This window comes from Barbatula barbatula (genome assembly GCF_947034865.1).
Source record: "Barbatula barbatula genome assembly, chromosome: 17".
Taxonomy (NCBI): Eukaryota; Metazoa; Chordata; class Actinopteri; order Cypriniformes; family Nemacheilidae; genus Barbatula; species Barbatula barbatula.
Window position 1 is genome coordinate 3,678,847 of NC_136780.1, and position 21,303 is coordinate 3,700,149.

Consider the following 21,303-nt stretch of genomic DNA (forward strand, 5'->3'; position numbering starts at 1 on the left):
TCTTAAACCTGCTCGAGTCAGAGGAGCCCAAATGATAACACGTATTAATCCTGCACCCTAATGCTCACAGCAATCAAACGCTTGACTGACGTCTGAGTTACCGTAATTTACACTGAGATTTATTCCAAATCAGTTCCTCGCTTGATCTAGCAAAGGTCATACCGAATAGGTGTCTGTGCTCTTCCAGAAACGCTTTTCGTCCCTTGATGATCGTTCCGTGTCGTTTATGTGAAATCGCTAAACATTTTTTGGCGCGGCGTAGTTACTGTAGATTTCTGTAGACTTCAAAGTAATGAATTTGGTCAGTCTCATCTCCTCCCGTGCCAAATTGTGCATGTGTAATGCTTTGCTCCAAATAACATTTGCATCACAAAAGTAACAGTACGTCGCTCGCTCATTATGAATAGATTTTCTCTCTGGTTTCTCTGAAATATTGGCTCATTCTTATAAAACCGAGTGGATTACTACTGATTTCATTATTGCAATACTGAACTTAATCACATTAATAAATAGATTGTTGTTTAATGCAAAAGCAATTGTAAAAATAAAACAATTGAATCTTTTTTTTAACATTTCTTAAAGGAGTCATATGACGCGGCTAAAACGAATATTATCGTCTGTTTTAGATGTAATGCAATGTGTATACACGAGTTAAGGTTAAAAACGCTGCATTTTTTGTTTGTATCTCCTCTTTGCCCCGCCTCTCTGAAAATCGCGGATGTTTTACAAAACTCATCGCTCTGAAAAGCGAGGTGCGCTATGATTGGCCAGTTAACCAGTGCGTAGTGATTGGTGGAATAGTGCAAGCGTGTGACGGAAATGTTACGCCTCTTACCCTATTTGAAACATCAGGTTCCAAAGCAATCGTACTTATAGGTACGCCCACCTTACTTGCGTTTACATTTGAGCGGTCTTAGTCAGATTTGTGGGGGTGTGGTTACACGACGCGTTTCAGGCTGGTCTGGGTGAACATTCGTTTTTAGATCGAGGTCTGTGAGGAGAGAACATTTGAAAGAAAAGGTTCAATGTCCCAGTTTTAGCATTCCTCAAGAGCTTTCTGGACCATGCGGGGTCTTGTCAAGAATGCTTGCAGACGCAGGCATCTACTCGAACCACCACCCCCGGAGTTGCGGTCCATTTGTTAGTCAGAGTGTTTCCTGTTTGGACTCCTCTTAAATGATTGAATGTAGAAATTGATGAGCTAGATCTCGCACCTGCTGCTTCACAATTGGAGTGCACTTGGAGTTGCAATTAATGCAAGATTGGTCACGTCCAATGAAGTAGGTGCTTCAAGTCATTAAGGTGGTAAAATGGAGTCATAAATTAATGATCAGGTTTATTTATGGAAACTCTGCACGGGTTGCAAGACTCCATGCTTCAGATGAGCATTTGTGTGTTTACTGGGTCATTTTGTTCTTTTTGACTATTAATCGTCCCAATTTCTCTTGACAGTGGTTGTCTTGTACGTTCAAGGAATTGGTACCAAAGAGTGGAGAGAGGTGAGTATGCTTTTGTTTTCTTTAGTTTTTTGCCCTGTGATATCATTTATCATGGTCCATTTGTTGCAGTTTCAGGATCAAAGGCCAGACATATTCAGCAGTTATATTGACGGGGCCCATTGTTGTGCTTTCATATCCACCATGAAATTCTTGGAATTGTCAGTTTATTATCAGGTTTCTGTATCTATCAGTCAATATTTTCTCATCCACTTTTTGTGGATGTTCTGTTTTTATTCTTTTATGTTCCGTGACGATTGTCAATTGAGCACCAAGACGCCTCGGCACCGTCCTGAAGATGAGCCGCATGACTGACTTCAGATTGAAATTGTTGTTGAAAAATTATAGTATATAGTAGAACTGATATAAATATTTGAGTATATTTTATAATAGAGATAAAAATGTTTACATTTGCATTTATTTATTTACTTAGTGATAATATAGTGATTTACATACGAGGGATCATTCAATGTTTAGTCTTTAGAGGCAAAAATAATTGCACAGGTATTTTAAAGGGTTGAATGAAGGGAAGGATAAACAACAACAGGCAGTTGTTTTCTTTAGTCTTTTTAGTACCACGTGAACACTATAACACTTAAAAAAAAAATTGACTTATGATTTAATTTAAATTATTATCAAATGTGTTTCATTAAAACTGAATTGTTCATTATTGTAATGTTGATGATTTTTTTTAAATACTATAGTATGCAATAATTGGTTAATGTGATAGAAATAGCTAAATGTTTTTTAATAATGCATTTAATACATTTAAATTTCTATTTAGTAATAATCTTTTAGCAGTACTTTGTTCTAGAACTGTCTACTCACTCTATACATGTTTGACAATATAGACATACGCTGTATTGTTATAAAATTGCTATACATTATATCTATTTCTGACACACAGGGTGCGAAATGAGCAGGTTATGTCAACCACTCAATTGCTCTTTCTTCTTTCAAGGACTTATGTAATAACATCTTTCCTCTTCTATATCTACTGCCTGTGCAGAAAGCTTGCTTGAAGTCTTTGGGAAAAAAATAGGAACACAGGAAGCATTTTTCAAAGTGTTGCTCCTGCTCAAATGTATTGACAAGTCCAGAAGTAAACCATTTGAAATACACTGTACACAAGTTAATATATACAGTGTAATCAATTAAAGGCATTGTTCACCTAAAAGGCAAACTTTTTGCGTAATGTACATACCCCTATGTCATCTCAAACCTGTTTGACTTTCTCTATTCTGTGGAACACAAGTGGCTTTGTGCACTTAAAAAATTAAGTTACTAGGCTGCCTTACAATTTTGCGTTATTTACAAAAATATAGAATATGTTTTTAAGTTAAATTTACTAAATATTTTGAGCCAGCCGGGTAACTTAAAACAACAAATCATTTTTACAGTGTGTCTATAATGGAAGTCGATGGGGTCAAAAATTGTTTGGTTGACAACATTCTTCAATTCGTTTAGTTTTTTACACAAAAATTAAAGTCATACAGCTTTGAAATGACATGAGGGCGAATGAATGATGAAATAAAACATTTTGGGTAAACTATCCTTTAAATAATACTTTTGCAGTGCCAATAAAAGTTAACATTGAGTGTTGCGCTATGGAAACTTGAGGAATGCGGCGTTCTAGACTTCTCTAGAGATATCCAGATGGCATCATAAAATATTCACTGAATTTTTATATAGCTACTGTACTGTGTATCTGAACCTGGCATTTTTCATGCGTATCAACGTTGCAAGTATACATCCTTTAGTAATGTTACGACCCTAAACAATAATGTACTGTAGCAACATGTGACTTCACATGTCGGTCAATGACCGACCGACTTCAGGAAGTCCTCCAGAAGCAGATAATGGAAAGCGTGGTTACTAAGTTGATAGGTGGGATTATGTGTCTAGGGCGTTGAGAACATGATCTTGGGCTCTGAATCTGAGTTAGGAATCAATAGTTCATTACTCTGGTCCGTCAGTGAGCTCCGCCGAAGCTCCTGCCCGATGGGAATTACTGTCTGATTGCTTCAGGGATGTGTTCGTTGGCAGGAAGCTGTATGAGTTCAGAATCGCACTGTGAGATTCTATTCCTGCCCCACATTCACGCAGCGCTCAGGCTGTTTCTGAGCCTGCATAAAGGGGGGAAGTTACACGGGTAATTTTGATTGCGATCATGAAATGCGATCATTGCAATTGTTATTATTTTTGGCACACCAGTGTTTCATTCGGTCTTATACAAGAGTGCACATTTCCAATACGATTGAACAATTTATATCAGCCTTATTTGGCTCTCTGTTCATCTCAGCTGTAATGTTTTGTTTCTGAAAGAGGTGTTGAGTTTTTTAAGGGCAAAAGAATTAAATTATGAGTGGATGGTATACTATTTTTTTAAAGAATGTATGCTTGCACTGGACTAGAAGATCGTATGCATATACCTTTCAGTAGTATTGCTATGGAAAATAAATAAAAATAATGCAGAAGTCATTTAATTGCTTTGTTCTGTTTAGATGACTTGTTCTTTCTTGTTTAGTTTGGTAGAACAGAAGTGATTGACAACACTCTAAACCCAGACTTTGTGAGGAAATTTGTCTTGGATTACTTATTTGAAGAAAAGCAGAACCTTCGATTTGACGTGTAAGTGGACGATGATTCTATCCCGCCTTTTGTTTCAGTAAAAAAGCACAAGATCAAGTATTGAGATCTTCAAGTGCGATATAGTAATGTACTGTTTTACGAGGTGGCGAATTTTTTTTCATTCGTACGATATAAAAATATTGAGTAAAAAGTATAAACGCAAGCATTCAGGTTCACCCAAAACGTAATGTCAATGCAGCGAAAGCAGATTGTAAATCATTGTACGAATGCGCCACTACTTTGCTGCAACTTATAAAGTTATGAATTACCAGGAGTTTTTGTTTGCTAACCCAGCCGGATCTCATAGGATTTGTATCTATTTTACGATGTGGCTAATTCGTATGAATTTGTCTTTTGTGAATCGTACAAAAACGCGCGATTATTGGGAAAAAAAGCATTAGGGTTCACCCAAAAAACGTCACTGTAATGTCACTGCAGCGAAAGCAGATCCGTCACTTATTTGTTACATTGTAAAATAGATCTTACAAGAATTTGTAACTACTTTACAAGGTGGCGAATACGTATGAATTTGTACAAGGTGAATCTTACCCCTAACCCCACCCCTAAACCTAACCATGATGAAGTGAAATCATACTAAAATGTACGAATGAGATTGTAAAAATTCATACGAATTAGTCATCTCGTAAAATAGTTATGAATTGCTGTGAGACTGTGTTGGCAAACCATAGATGTTACAGAATTTTTCAATCATTTTTGCTTATTTCACACAGATACAATGTGGACTCCAGAAGCTCAAACATGTCAAAACATGTAAGCAAACTTTGTCTCATGGTGTTTCATGGATGCTAATTCAGTGTTTCTCAACCGGAAGGTCGTGATCCAAAATGTCCGCAGACAATGCTTAATGCAAAAAATAAACAATTTCGTATAACCATATAATTGTGTATTGTTGGAATTTCACTTTGAGTATCTTTATCATTGTTGATGTCCAGCGTTGTGTCTGGCCCCTGAGGCAAAACCTGTTGAGAACCACTGTGCTAATGTACCATGATGCAATTCCTGCAATTGCCTGGACAAAATTATAAGTTGGTTTAATGTTTTCTTTGCTACAATGGATGAGGACAACAGAAGGTACAAATAAATGAGTATAAATTATCCTTTGCTCATTTCCAATGTCACGTGTCAAGGGAATGCAGTTCGTTTTTATTTCTCATTCTCAAAAAGTGTGTTCCTGTCAAATGTTTTTTTTTTTGTGGAGAGTTCAAAGCCCCAACCTATGTGTCTCCTGCAAAACCGCACCAAAGTCTGTCGTAGGTCTCAAAGTCAGTACCTTTGTCTTGTTTCATTGTTTTATTTCTTGGGCTTGCTTTTTGTATGCATTGCCGTGTCATTGATTCACCCTTCCATTGCTTAGAGTTTCATCAGCCAGACCTCACCTGTCTTTATACTCAGTGACATACTGTATCCAAGGTGAGTCCTCATACCCTCTTTCTGAGATTTTCCAGACAGGGCTGTCACTGCTGATTTGTGTTTTTGGAGCGGGAAAACCACAGCACTGTGTGATTTACCTTCATCATTTTCTCTCCCGCAGTCATTCCTCGGCCAGACTTTCTGCACTCTAGGAGAGATTATTGGGTCCACCGGGGCGCGGCTGGAGCGGGTGCTGTCGTAAGTTTTAAGATTATTTTTCACCCCTGATATGGTGTTAAAGAAAAATGAAAATTAAATCATTTACTCACCCTCACGTCATTCCAAACTGTATGACTTACTTTCTACAGTAGAGCGCAAAAGGTGAATTTTTTAAGGAATATCTTGGCCATGTTAATGGTGGGATAACTATGATGGTGGTGCAAATGACTGGTGTGGTCTTCTGATCCAGTTTGGATGACTTGTATCATACCTTTATGTTGCTTTTTGTCATTTTGAATAACCCTGATTCAATATCACACTATAGAAAAGTGTCCTTGCGTGTTTCATATAAGAAATATAGCTATACAGATTCGAAGCGACATCAGGGTGATTAGTGAACATTTTTAGGTGAACAATTTTTTTTCAAGTAGAAACAAAACCATGGAAACCGACTTTTAAGAATTCTGCAAAGCCTGTGGGGTTTCTATTCAGGCCTCAGACTTAACTACATCTAAGACATGAGTTCATTTCATGGCCCAAGTGAGCTAATTTATTTAGTAAGTAGCCTCACAATGATTATGAGACAAAAGCTTTGATAAATTGAGCTTTTTAGCACAGCTTGTGGTTCGAAATCTTTCACAGTCTCTAGCTTTTGACGCCACTAAAATCGATGCTTTTAACCAGTGAAAGTGCTTGTTTGGGTTTTCTCAGAAGCGCACCTTCTGTGCCCTTGCCAATTTAGAATTGTTGAAAATATGAACCGATGAGAAAGCTTTGGCCGGGGTTAAAAACAGACAGTAATTACGTTTGCGTCTGTGTGGTGGAGGGATAGGACTCTGCGTCTCGATACTGTGGCATTTGAACACAAGCTGCCACTGTCCAGCATATCTGGGTCACATCGATGATCTATTTCAGTTGTACGAAGTAGGATGGGGGAGAGATGATGCCTTCAAAGGGATTTTATTCGCATTTGACTGTATGGAAAAGAACATGAATTTTACATGTGAGGTTTGGATGTGGAGCAATGTGAATGTGTTGCATGTGTTTCTGGGGTATGTTTGTCTATATTTGTCTTTTTGACTTTTATTTGTGACCCAGACTGTAAAAGTCTTCGAATCTAATTATGAGATAACAAAATGACTTATTGAAATTGATTTCAGCCATTAATTAGTTTATGAATTGAATCTTTTATATGGCCTCACTCAGTCAATATTTAAGATATCCATAATATATTTTCACATAATGTCCTCATGTAGGTTGTTATGTAGGTTGATTGTATAGAAAAAAGGAAATCACTAAAATGACTGTAGCCGGGTCACATTTATTCAAGATGATTTGGTCACATTTATCCAGAATTAATATCAACATATTGATAAATGATGATTCTCGCTTGCATGTACCGTAGGTTTTATGCCTTTTTTAATTTCAAGCCTTAAATGTAACGAATACAATTCGTGTTCTTTTTCCTAAGCAAAATATCAACCATAAATCCTTTGAAAATGAAAAATATTGAAGCAACAGCTAGACTGTGTGACTATTAATAAGACTTGTTTGTACAGTAAGTTCTTTCTAATAGCTTATTTTCCCCCCGAAGAGCTGGAAAGGCGTAAATGCGCTCCATATCACGGCACGGTGATACTTTTTGCAGAAGCGTCTGAGGGTGACCCAGCACGGGGGAAAAAAACACCAAATAGGTCGTCTCCTTTTGGCCTTTGTGTCGCTCTTTCTGCTTCTGTGTGCAGGAGGACAGCAGCGGATTAAGAGAGAGGTTGGCGGCGCTAGGCATATTTTAGTAGGTCAGCATGTCTCTCTAAAGAGCTAGTGGGCAGATACTGTAACACACTGGGGTGGAAGTGTGGAAGAAGAGGTACTACTTTATTACCTGCCGGTTTCTATGGCAACCCACCAAGACTAGTCGCTTTTCAATTACATAGCACTGCATTTGGGCAAATACATCTAATTCCCTCTGTTTTTCGCAAGATAAGGCCAGGGAGTCCTTAGGACAGGAGATGCCATGGGATGTTCCGGGAGGGGGATTGGGGGTTGCCGGCCCCCTCAGGCTTGATTTTCTCCAGTCTCATTTCCACACGCGAGCGTGGTGGATTTCTGGAGAAAATGTGCGTGGTTAGATGAGAACCATATAGTGTCAGGCTCAATGCTGCTAAAGCCAGTCAGAGCAAAATATTTTTAGACAACCTGGTTTCAGTCCAGGAATGTTTGAGATGAGAGAAGGCATAAAAGGCTGTGAAATAACAGGACGGAGATGTCAATATTTCAGCTTTGAGGGTTTATACACAATCTTTGGTTCGGAAAGGGTTCAAATAAGCTCCAAAAATATGTTTTGCATGGGGGTAGGAACAATGACGTATCAGAAGGAGGGTAATTTGTCATTGGTCACTGCTTGAAAAACAAATGATCTAATGCTACGGCCATGTGTTTTTATACACACTCGATCAATCTGTTTCGTAGGGAATTTGCAATTTAACTCTCTACCCCACCACACACACACGCACGCACGCACACACACACACACACACACTGAGGTCCTAATTAGGCGAAAAGAAGCATGACATTTTCTGTAAAAATACCTTTCATTCCTGGAGACATTCATCATAGCAGCTGTGACGTGTTTATATTGTGATGTATGAGGGTGAAGTTTGTCTAGATACACCGCTGAAAACTCCAAAGTCACTACCGACGCTTGTCAGGCTTGGACTTCTGTAATTAATACCACATTAGAATAAAAAATGTATTATATTATGCATAACATTCATGCATTAAGTATTTGCTAAAGGAACAGTTGACCTAACAATTTAAATTCTTTCATTACTAGCTCACCCTTATGCCATATGTTCTGTATATGACTCCCTTTGTTTAGCTAAACACAAATAAATCATTTTACATAATCAATTTTTTCATCTCATGCAACACTCAAAATGCCCCTAAAAAGCCCCCAATCGCATCCATCCATCATTAAAGGAATGACTCCAGTGAGTTAATAAAATGTGAGTTTTGGGGCAAAACAATAGGGGTGTAAAATAATAACTATTCATATTTGCAACTTATTTAGCGATATTGAAAAGAAATATGTAAATGTATGGCAGCATGTCAGTAACTTAAGTTTTTCGCCTTTTTTTCTCACTTGTCACTAAAGATTTGGGGCCCTATTGTACACCCGGCGCAAGAGTTTTTGCTAGTAATAAATGGATTACAATGTAAAAAAGTATTGTTGTGTACATAAAGATATAATCCGGCTTGTCCTGTAGATGGTCTGCTCGCGCGCTTTAACCTAACAGATGCAACTGGCTCTTAAATGGAATGAGAGATGAGACTCTGATTGGTTTACAGCACGTTACGCCTAAAAAAAAGAGAATCAGGACAACCCGTTTGGATCATGCGCCGTGTGCGCCGACCGTTTCCCCGTCGCTAAACTAGCAAAAGTGGACTTGGACACGCCCTGAGTGCACCTGCGCCTCCAACAGAAAAAAAAGTTATTATATATGATCAGAGAACTTTTTTATTTCTGGCCGTGCAATTCCTTTTGGCTTGTGTGAGGATACAGTATTCTGAACATTTTTAAGTCTGAAGTCACCTGTACTGTGTTTATTATGTATTCGAGTGATGATATTATTTTAGTAGGTAATTGTGAGGGTTGAGCTTATCTCAAGATCTTTTTTAAGGGTGGACACATCTGTTACGTTTGACCTTCAAATGAGTCTCTGGTTTATTAAGAGGGCTCAGTCATGGAACCACAGGCGTAGAAGTTAAGCACAGTTCTTGATTCTCGACCCGGATGTGTGTGTGTGCGTTGAATCCGTCAGCTAGGAGACCTGTAAACACAGCGTGGCCTTTAAAATTCATTATGCATAATCAGGTCACATGATCGCAGTCCTTATTTGGATCACGGACTTCAGATACATTTCGCATTGCCAGAGTCCCTTTTCGGCAGACATTTATCTGCTTTATAATTGCTCCGATATGCACTTTTGCAATATGCTTTAGTGCTTTGAGTGCTGTCGGGAGCAGGGAAATTTTGACAGCAATTAACCTGACCAAACCAAACAGCGTTAATGCGAACGCTCGAAAATCCTCACCATTTTGGTCTAATTGGGCCGCTTACTCATTCTCTTGCGCGTGTTCCCATGGCTGTACCCGCAGCGTGCTTCAACAACGCAGTGTATAATAGAACGTACAGGTCTCTCAAACTATATTTTTAGAAGCTTGAATCTTTTCAAATTCATGTAATTTGCCCTTATGAGAGACCATTATGTGGATGAGACCATTTTGTCTACATGAACAGCGTTTCAGGATTTTGTCACATCTGCATTCGGGTCGAGGAGCCACGAGGACTGAATAAAAAATTATAGCAATAAGCCAAGAAAGGTGGTGTAATTTTACGTAAGCCCTTAATGGTTAAGGGCTGTTGTTATGCACAACGCCAGGCAACAGCAATAATATAAGGACGTGAATTATATTTCAGATTTATTAGCTTGTTTAAGAGTGCTGTGCTGTTACTCTTAATTTATGTACATACTGTAAATGGAAATTCAGTTTATTTGAAGCTACAAATCTGAACTTAATCTCTTATGTATTGATATTGAGGAATCTCTCCTTTTTTTCATTCATGGCACATTTACAGCGGTGTCGTACGTTCTGTGTTCAGCAACAGAGGTTCAGCTTAGAATTCTCCGTTCTCAGATTTATCTGGGCTGCACAGGACTTCGATTACACATGCAGGGATGTTTTTGGCAGTGACACACTAAAACTGGGGGGTTTGATAAAATCTCTACGCTTTTGTTCCGTCTGTCAGATATGCCGCGTTAGAGAGGTGACAGCTCGGCTCGAAAGAAAGAATATTTGCTTGTGTGACCGTGAATTTTGTGGCACAACTGAAAGGAAGATATTCAAGTCATTCTTAATCCAATTAAGACTTTCTTTCTCAATGTTAAATGTCTTTCATAAAAGTGATTCATTTATATCTTCATTCATTTCCCTGCTGTCATTCAGTGGTTTTATTTGATCTGCCTTTCTTTATATTTCAGTATTACTTACAGCGGTGGAACTTTCTGTTCTTTTGTGAGTGCTACAGTAGCAGCGATGGAACCCTCATTCGCAGCACAAGCTGGGGCTGAAAACCTTCTCGGCTCACCTCCATAAGTTGTTTCCATAGCAGCAGGAAATTGAATGCTAGAGTTAGCGACACTGACAGCTGTCTTGAGTTGCACATTGGCTAGTACGGAGTAATGAGTCGATGGTTGCAATGAGCCAAACGTGACCTTGAGCATGATGAGAGTGTGTCTCGGGCTAGACTTGAACCCTTCAGACACTCTACTTGGTCTTTGTGTGAGTCCACTTGTAAGACGTCCTTGTGCTGTAGTCTGCTTTTATCCTTTCATTGTTATTTACGATTTGTTTGTTCTCAGGTTATTCTTGAGTATGGCATGCCATTTCAATATCGAAAAGGTTGTTTTTAAGAAAACCTTTTGAAAAATGTGTAACATTCAACTGCATAATGTCAACCAAAAATGAAACTTTTGTTCATTCTCATCGCATAGCATGCAATGCATAGTATAATGCTAAATATATAAAAAACAAAATTCTCTCATCATTTGTTCACCTCGTGTCATTCACAACCACCTTGTGTGGTTTTCTTTCTTCCGAAGAACAATAAAGAAGATATTTTGAAGAATGTTGGTAACTAAATAATATTGGAACTCCTCGACTTCCATCAAATGGAAACAAAGCCACGTAGACATTTCTCAAAATATCTTCTTTTGTGTTCCACAATAGAACAACACTTATACAGGTTTTGAATGACATGGGGGTAAATAAATACACGTTTACACAATGATGGAGACATTTTAATGCGAAATGATTCCCCTGTTGTAATTTTTTTTTTAAAGCGGTTATATAATTATATTCGTCGAAGCTCAGGCAACTGGACATAACATGATAAAACGTTTCCCACAGCCGAGAGTCATTTTCTGCATTCGTGTCACCTCTGGCCTTCTCCATAGCAGATGTGCTTCATTGAGTCCTACCTGCATGTCTGGATCTGACATGCGTCTCCGGAGAGATGTTGTGGGTTGAGATGTGTGGTGGGCAGCCTGTCTGTCTTAAGGAGATCCTCCGGTTTCAAGTCCTACTGGCATCTTTGAGCTTTAACTGGATTTAGGTGATCAATATGTGAACGTGTGTCGGCACATAAATGGAGCGTCGAAAAGCTGTTTGAAAGTATCAGGGAAATCCTGCCACTGAACTCTTGTGGTGATATTTGTTCCCATGGAAATGTGATTTTAGCCAATCACGTGGTACGATGGCATGAGACCACTTAGAATGTGGTTTAAACATAATGAAAAAGAGTCTGTGGCCATGCAGACGAATGTGATCTTTAAAGCTCGAATCGATCTTCTATTTTTATTTCTGAATTTAATAAGAAATGGTCTTTCTTGGTCTTACATCATTGCATGTTATTTACACGCACGCACGTACGTACAGTTTACATTTAAATCAAATCAAATATAATCCCTTTATTGTCACTCAACATGGTGTTGAGTGACAATACATGGCAACATGGCAGTTTGACAGATAAGTCACAAAGAATTACAATACTACAATAGACATTTTCCTGTACATGTTTACACAATAAACATAACTGTACAGGTGTTTAACCATAGTACAACATTTACATAACTATACATCAGCAAATGTATACAATGTGTGTAGTGTACACATAATAATGACAGATGATTTACACATAACTACACAGCAGCAAATGTACACACAATGTGTGTAGTGTACAGTGATTGGTACGTATCGGGACAAGTCACATTGTCAAGTCCAAGCAAGTCTCAATTCTTAACCATCAAGTCTCGAGTCAAATCTCAAGTCACAGTTTAGACAAATCGAGCAAGTCAAGTCAATTTTACAAATGAAAATCAATTAATTTTAAGTGATGATCACTTGCCGATGCATGTGCTCAAAGCTTGGTTCCAGCAGTCACATATTTTCATATGTTACCATAGACACAGAAACGGAAATACTTGTACCTTATAAAAAGTATTGTGACTGAAAATCTGCCTGTTATATGTTTAATATATATGGTGCTGTAATACTTGTGTTGTCCATTATAGGGCACAGTATAGGGAATTTACATCTAGTGATGGGAATCTCGGATCATTTTATTGACTTCGATCTTGAATCTCGTAAATCAAAATGAACGGATCTTTTTCATTTCGGCAGAATATAAATAAAATGTATGTTAATGTAGCATAGTGATGAAGTTATGATGCTTTATCTTCATCTCTGTGGTGGACGCGCAATATGCATGTTTCATACATATATAATCTGAGAATATTTGTTTTTAAAGAGTTTTTTAAGTGCAAGTGATCCCACCGGCACGTCCATTTCAGCCTGTCATGCAGTATAAGCGAGCGGCTATTCAGCTTCCACACGCAGTCCACACAAACACTTGAAAATGCGCACATTTAATATAGACATTAGACTACATGTAATAAAGAGAAGCTCTTTCATTTTAAGATGCCCCCCAACATTAAAATTCGGGCTACGCCACTGTAATAGACAAATTCCCCAATACATCTACTTATGAGATGAGACGATCAGTGATGATCGATGATCACATTTCTAATTAAAATTACTTACTTACCTTTCCTTGTGGTTCTTGAAATGTCGGATGAAATTTGACATTGTGGTTGTACTTTGCATCTGGCAAATCTTCTTTATTCACAATAATTATTTTTAAAATGATTGTTATTGCTTTATTTCATTTTAATAAAAGTTGTCGAGTCTTCCACTTTAAGTCAAGTCTCAAGTCACTTGCTCTCGAGTCAAAGTCAAGTCATTTTCTTACTTCAATCAAGCAAGTCCTGAAAATTGTGACTTGAGTCCCCCCCTCTGGTGGTATTACACTAAGTAAATTCGTCTGACTGTGTTAGAGTTTTTGTTTGTTGTGCATGCTAGTGGGGGATAAAGGGCAGTGCTGACGAGTAGATTGTGGCAGTCAAGAGTTTAAGAGTCTGACTGCTTGGGGAAAGAAGCTGTCAAATAGTCCGTTCTGATGCTGCGGTATCTCTTTCCTGATAGCAGACACTTTTATCCCAAAAAGAATTATAGAACGAGTAGTAAAGAGAACTGAGAAGTCAGAACTGAATGGTCAGGTGTTGACGGAAGAGAGTTGAGTCTCAGCCAATTCTTAAAGATTGCTCCAGATTCTGCTGATCTTGTAGCAGCGGGCAGATCATTCCACAAATGTGGAACCGATCCAGAGAAGGTACGTGAGAGTTTTTTTCCCTTTTTGGGATGGCACTACAAGACGTTGTTCGTTTGCAGGCCAAAGGGATCTGGTGGGTACATAAGTCTGCATCTGATGTGAGCGACTATAGCCAGTGTAAGGGAGCCAGTGTAACTTAATGAAGAGAGGAGTGACGTGTGCTCTCTTCGGTTCATTGAATACCACTCTTGCCAATGATAGGAAAGCCTTTTTCCGAATGACAGAAGCTAGGGATGTCATGTATACGGAAAATAGCAACGGTCCAAGCACTGAGCGCTGAGGCACCACTTTATTAAGATGTTGGGACTCCGAGACCTCACCTCTCCAGAATACTCTAAATGACCTGAGAGGTAAGACCTGAGCTATTGTAGCACCATTCCATAGACACCCATAGCCTTGAGGGTCGACAGGAGGATGTGGTGGTTATAAGAGTCAAAGGCAGCAGATAGATCCAGTAGGATGACTACAGAGGAGTTTGAGGTTGCTCCTGCCAGTCTCAGGACTTCAATGACCTAGAGCAGCGCAGTCTCGGTGGAAACCATACCCGTCGCTGTCCAGGAGGTTCTTCTGCTTGAGAAAGGAGGAGAGCTGGTTATATACAATGTGCTCAAGAGTTTTGGCTGTGAAGGGGAGGAGAGATATCGGTCTGTATTTATCTAACAGTGCAGGATTAAGAGTGTCTTCAGTAGCAGGGTAATACAGGCCTCTTTGAAGACCGTGGGAAATGTACCAGTGGTGAGATTCGAGTTAAAAATATGGGTCAGAGCAGGAACAACCGATGGAGAGATGGCCTCGAGGAGATGAGTGAGGTATAAGATCTAGTTTATTACAAGACTTATGGGTTGCTGAAGTGGGAACTTGCTTGAGGTCAAACGATGCAGTGAGGTTGTTAAAGTTGTCTGTTTTCAGGGTGGATGTTGAAGTCTCCAAGTACCACCAGAGGAGTACCATCCTCAGGGAAGGATGATAGTAGCGCATCCAACTCCTCCAAGAAGTGTCTAAGCTGACCTGGGGGACAATAGATAACTACAACATGAGTTTTAACAGGGCGGATCACAGTTCATGAAATGCAATGTTTTTTCCTGACTAACACTCATCACCAGTCTCCCCCGTTCTATATACTTTGCCTCATTTCAAGTGAATCATGTTCTTTTCAGGGGTTTGATGTGGGCTATTCACCGACTCAAGTGGTCCGCCATTACCACCAGTGCAATCGAATTGTTCAGCGGAAAGCTCTTAAAGGCAGAAAAAACACAAAAAACAGAGTCGTCTCATTTGTCCTGATTTTGAGTGGGCTTGCAGTGTGCTTATAACTCTGGCTTGGGCCTGACTGAACTCTTGTCTTTAAAACATTACCCCATATTTTATCAAAAGTTTAAAAGCATTTATCTGTCTTTCTCTAGGGGCATTCCAGGGAAGAAATGCGGGAACATTATCTTCACAGCTGAGGAACTTAGCAATTGCCGGGTCAGTACAAGACTGTGCGCACACACACGCACACACAGCCTGACTCTACAGTACCTTTTATCAATGCCTAAGGCACTGTATTTAAATATCAGAGGTGAAATACTTTTTGTTCCTCTTTTTGCTAAAATCAGGTACAGAGAGACTGGAAACGGAAAATTACTACCTAGCTTTACCATGTTAATCCACAATCGTCTCTCTGCATTTCAAAAAATGAGTCATTCAAATATGCATGTGGAGATCTTGCCAGTCATGAAAATGCAAAAATTATATTTTACACTGATATAAAGAGATTAATTTTTGTTTTTTGTTAAAAATAAAAAAATCTTATGCATGTGTTTTTTCATTGTGCCGTTGACTCGTTGATTTCATGACAAATAAACACGTCGCTGCCATTCTTCTTGTTCTAATGCAAGTAAATCTCATATTATTGTTATGAAAACAAAAACATAATGATGTATTTACACAGTAGACATTGTAAAGTCTTCATTGTAGTAATAATTGTAAATATTCGTAATATTATTTGATTCAGTACAGTAAAGACAGTACCCGCACCCTGTCTCTTACCCTCATGCTCTTGTCTGCTTCCAATGTGCTATGCATATAAAATAATAAAAGCCCCAAAAGATATATACAGTATATACATGTATATGTTGAGTAATAAACACAGAATTTACAGTTAAAGTTCTCATTATTCCGCAGGAGTCGTACTGAAAACGGTTGTTATTGCTAACTAGCAAGCTTTAGTCAAAGATTCTCTATTTGTTTAGAATGCGCGGCAAGAGTCTCCTAAGATGCTGGGGTCACGACACCCCATTTTTTTATGTACCCCAATTTAAAATGTAAATAAACAAATATAGTGATAAAACAACAGTAGCCCAAGTTTAGACCAAAAAAGGAAATAATATTTACATGTGCAGCTGGCACTACGGGTGGCACAGGCTACGCCACTGTCATAAAACCCAGATTTATGTCACATTGCTAAACATCTGGGGTTAAAAAAGAATCACGTTTTCTTTACGCAAAAAAAATTTCCCCCTTTGATTCAGGGGTCAAATGTGAGATTTACTCACACAGACATACATGTAAAATAGCTCGCTATTTCGTCACTTCATCATTTCGAACTGTCCATTTTAAAACTTACATTCATAGCTTTCAGTAATTTAATAATCTAAAAATGTCCCTGTTACAGGCGCCTTGAGCCATTCCACAAAACTATGTGAATATAATTTAAAATGCCATAGATTTTCTATATATATATATATATATATTCAATCTTGTCCCCCTGTGTCCTTGTAATGTTATGTAGCTACAGGAAATGTTTGACTCTAAGCATCGTATAAGCACCGAGTTCACTTCAAATACAGCTTCAACCTTCCCATGAGAGACTGACCGCAGGTTTTAAAAGGCAGATGAGCCTGTCCTGTGTCATCCAGGTTATAGTTTCAGAAGTGCTCTCCAGACATCCTCCTCCATCAATTTCCAATTAAATCTGTTGCATGTGTGACTTCCTTCTTCTTCCCAAGAGAACCGTTATCCTGAAGAGAACAGCCCAATAAATAGCTAAACTCTGGAGACCTCCGCTCATCATTAATATGTATGAACCAATCGTTGTTCTCTAACACGAGAGTGTGTCCTCTCGGTGGAATTGATTTCCCATCCTAGTATTTTGCCTTTGTTGTGTCCTGAACTTCGGCTACGGGTAGATGTTAACCGGGGCCGCCGATTAAAATGCATTGTGGGGATTTAATAGCTTCGGTGTGGAATTGGTACCGAAAACCTAGAGTCAAAGGTTCAAGTGATTTGTTTGCTAGTGCACTTTGTTTGTAGTTTGCTTGTTTTTTTATTGATGACACCAGGAATATTCCGCTAACATGCATCTCAAAGTAACCCAGGTGTCTTATAACAGGATATTGCCACCATGCAGCTCTGTGCTAACAAATTGGATAAGAAGGATTTCTTTGGGAAGTCTGACCCGTTCTTAGTGTTTTACCGAAGCAATGAAGACGGCACGTGAGTAATGAGGGACACCTTACAAGTATTTTGGTGTTACAATCCATAATCATGTCCTGTATCCACATCCCGGCACTAGCAACGTCAAGGCCTTTTGTTTAAATTTCAGGAAACTGGCGTGTATGGCCTGAAGAGATTTACTTTGTTTTATTCATTTTCACACGGAAAGTCAATATATGTCGAAAAGATTTGCATTTAAGTAAAATATTCTGCTGTGATTTGGCCTGTAGATTTACGATCTGTCACAAAACTGAAGTGGTGAAGAACACTCTGAATCCCGTATGGCAGCCCTTCACCATCCCAGTGCGAGCTCTCTGTAATGGAGACTACGACAGGTGAGGCTCTAAAAGTCGGCATGAAACAGAAGTTGCGGTGTTGTTTTCTTCCATATTGTGACATATATTCTCAAATGTAGAAAATGTAGGGTTGAGCTTGATATTGTCCTTCTGGAATCGAATGGATCATTGGAATCCAAGCTATTGGACAGTCGGTATAGTCCCGCCCCCAGGCGAAGATATAGGTCATGCTGAGAGAGGATGGAGAGGGGAAGTTAATGTTTTTATTAAAAGATTACGAGGGCGTCTGAATAAAAAAATAATGACCTGTACGAATACATTTTTATGTATAGTTAGTGTTATATTTATAAACATAGAAATCTTACATAAAAACGAAGACCTTTTTTATTTATATTTTTATTTAATACGGAGTTTATCACAGGCCTCCTTAAGTCAACTCGAGCGGTTTTCTGTGCAGGTTATCTCAAAAAAGGCAAAATGTTGTCATCTTTCATCAAAATGCAAGAACCCTCTCTGCCTTTTGAACATCTTTCCTTTTCTCACACAGTATTTTAAAACCTCTTCGATTTCGAACAACTTTTCATAAATCCGTTGATTATTGTGTTTCAAAAATAGAATACATTAACACTATATAATGTTAAAATGGGATCAATGAGACACTGTTTATATTTGAAAAGTGATTGACAATATTAAAGGGATAGTTCAATTAAAAGTGACAAATATTTTAACTCTTGTCATTGAGAAACAAAAGAAGATATTTTGAAAAACGTTGATAACCAAACAATTGACTTTCGTCGACTTCCATTGTAGGGACACAAAACCACTGAAACATTTCTCAGAATATCTTCTCTTGTATTCCACAGAAGAAAGATTCCTATACAGGTTTTGAATGACATGAAGGTGAATAAACAATGACTGATTTTTTGGGGGGGTGAACTATCCCTTATACACCATATGACTTATATATATATATATAAATAAAACACAACAAAGATGTATTAAAGGTGAAAGCTTTGTATTCTCGAGTGTGTTCTGAGAGCCAGCATCTTTGTATTTATGTCACCAGCATTTCAGTAATGTTTGACATTTTGATAGACGTCTTTCTGACAGGAAAGTGTTTTTTTGTTACAACTGGAAAGATTTTCCTCAGGCTTGAGTTTTGAGGTGTGCATTCGAGACACAAGGCCGGCGGTGCCGTGAGGTGTGGAGTCGAGCAGCTGTGTCTCCGTGGCAGTCAGAATAATCCCAGCAGTCTCCGGGCCGACTCTGGTATTATTTTGGACCGGCTCTGTAGACTCGGCAGGCTTCCATCATTTTCTGACCTTTCGAGAAAACTCAGGCTGTCTTGCAATTAATTTTCGATATTGCTTGCTGCGAGATTTGATTTGTTTGTAATCTCTCCAGAACAGTGAAGGTTGATGTTTACGACTGGGATAGAGATGGAAGGTACGCTCTTCTTCATACCTTGTTTTTCCCTTGTGGGTAATAAATATTGTTTGTGAATACATAAATTATACCGTTCATATCAAGAATAACTCAAGGCAAGTTGACTTCATTCAAATAATGTATTCATAGCACAAAGTGTTCATTCTTATTCACTTCTTTTAAGAAAATATTGCTCATTGAAATAAATGTTTTTTTATTTTTTATTTTTAGCCATGACTTCATTGGGGAGTTTACCACCAGCTATAGGGAACTGTCTCGTGGACAAAGCCAATTCAACGTCTATGAGGTAAAAAAATATATATTTTAACATTTTGTTAATATTAATATCTTTGCCCAAGCTTAACTTCTGGTGGACCTCCACAAAGAATCAACTGTTGAGTAGTTTTAATGTCATTTAATACAATAATATACAATAAAATATTAATATAGATTTATAAGTTGATACATATTTCTAGCCAGACCGATAAGCAGAAACAGACCGGAAGATACGGTCGTGCGTCCAATTAAACCATTTATTTACAAATACAGAATGTTTTGTATGTTGTTTTCTATCAGTAAACATGAAATAAAAGAGTTAAAATTAATAGTCTTCAGTGGTCGAGTTTGATAAATGTTGCCAACACGACAATTCCTGTCCAAATTCAGAAAATGTAATAAAATGGATTTCATTTTTGTAACAGCACAATATTATAAAAGTAGCAAAAAATATCAATTTCTCCCTCTTACACCGAGTAATGTTGTGTTAGATGGAATTTGGCCCTCTGCCGATGCAAAAGAAAGTAATGTAACACCAAAACATGTTTCTTGAACCACACGAAGGTCAAAAAACTGCAACTACAAAGTCACTACATTTCAGTAATGTCATATTCATAATTTCATTCATACTGATGCGCGTCTTTGTCTCTTTCAGGTTTTGAATCCGAAGAAGAAAGGCAGGAAAAAGAAATATGTCAATTCTGGCACGGTACGTGTGAATGAATTACCTGTCATGTGCTTTCTTCCTCCGATTTATTTTCATAATGACTTCAATTATCTCTCTCTTTCTCTCACCCTCTTCCTCTCTCTTCAGGTAACACTTCTGTCCTTCAAAGTCGAATCAGAGTACACATTTGTGGACTTCATCCGTGGAGGGTGAGTGGCCTGGATGAATAAGGCAGCGAAAGAGGCCGATTTGTTGTTTTAAGAGTGACTTTATGTAAACCATCAGTGGAATTCTAGTTATTTAAGGCAAAAACAATTAAACCAGATATGATTTCAGGACAGACTTATTTTTTTATGAATTTATTTCTCATAGCGTTATTGATGTGGATTCAACAAGACAGGAATGGTTGATATTTATGTCTCAAAACGATGTAAAAAGATGAATGATTTTTGTCCAATAGTTGAAGTGCATTGAAAATCTGTCATTTAAAATAAAAAAAAATGTTTACCTGATAATGATAATGATATAGTATAGCAATGAAAGAATGTAAAATAAATGCTAAATATTCATTCTAAAGAATGATTCTTTACACTTTAGTTCAAGTCTCATGTCATTGTTCCAATTAGGCACATTTTTGACATTTTGGACCATGTTACCAGGTTTGTACAAAAGGTCAGATTTCCCTACAAGATGCTCTTAAATCATGATGGGATTACATGTATCATCAGGTTTAACACAAATGGAGGAATCCATGCAGCTGTGTTATTATAAACCCACAAAGACGACATAAGTATTTAGTGGGACTCCATTTTTCATTCAACTTTTCACTCAAATGATTATGCTGTTGATGTAATTCATAATAAAGAATTTGACATAGAAACTAAAGCAAACAGAGAAAATATGAGTTTACTGTATACTGTGTACAGTAGGGCCAAAGGTGATATCCAAGGGCATATTTGTACAAAATTAGCTTTTAGTGCACTGTCAGGTTACAATAAACCAAAATGTGAACTAAACTTTGAACAAAATAAATTTGGCATATTATGGAATATGGGTTTTATTTTATCTTGTGGTACTATTTTGTAGCCATTCCCCTGGGCCTTGACTCAGTTAGCTTTGCTAAATCTTTTGCCAAGCCATACTTAAATTCTCAAA

General features: G+C 38.1%; 1 protein-coding gene across 1 annotated transcript in view; it reads left to right on the top strand.

The window, feature by feature from the left end:
* Positions 1-21,303, top strand: part of cpne9 (copine family member IX) — a gene marked incomplete at both ends in the record, with an annotated part of 30,154 nt that overhangs the window by 4,123 nt on the left and 4,728 nt on the right. The window contains 11 exons of the mRNA XM_079477453.1: positions 1,453-1,499; positions 4,024-4,127; positions 4,859-4,898; positions 5,680-5,756; positions 15,411-15,474; positions 17,381-17,484; positions 17,715-17,819; positions 19,185-19,226; positions 19,437-19,512; positions 20,137-20,190; positions 20,296-20,357. Coding sequence (XP_079333579.1) covers positions 1,453-1,499; positions 4,024-4,127; positions 4,859-4,898; positions 5,680-5,756; positions 15,411-15,474; positions 17,381-17,484; positions 17,715-17,819; positions 19,185-19,226; positions 19,437-19,512; positions 20,137-20,190; positions 20,296-20,357 — 775 coding nt within the window. The remainder of the gene's footprint in view (positions 1-1,452; positions 1,500-4,023; positions 4,128-4,858; positions 4,899-5,679; positions 5,757-15,410; positions 15,475-17,380; positions 17,485-17,714; positions 17,820-19,184; positions 19,227-19,436; positions 19,513-20,136; positions 20,191-20,295; positions 20,358-21,303) is intronic.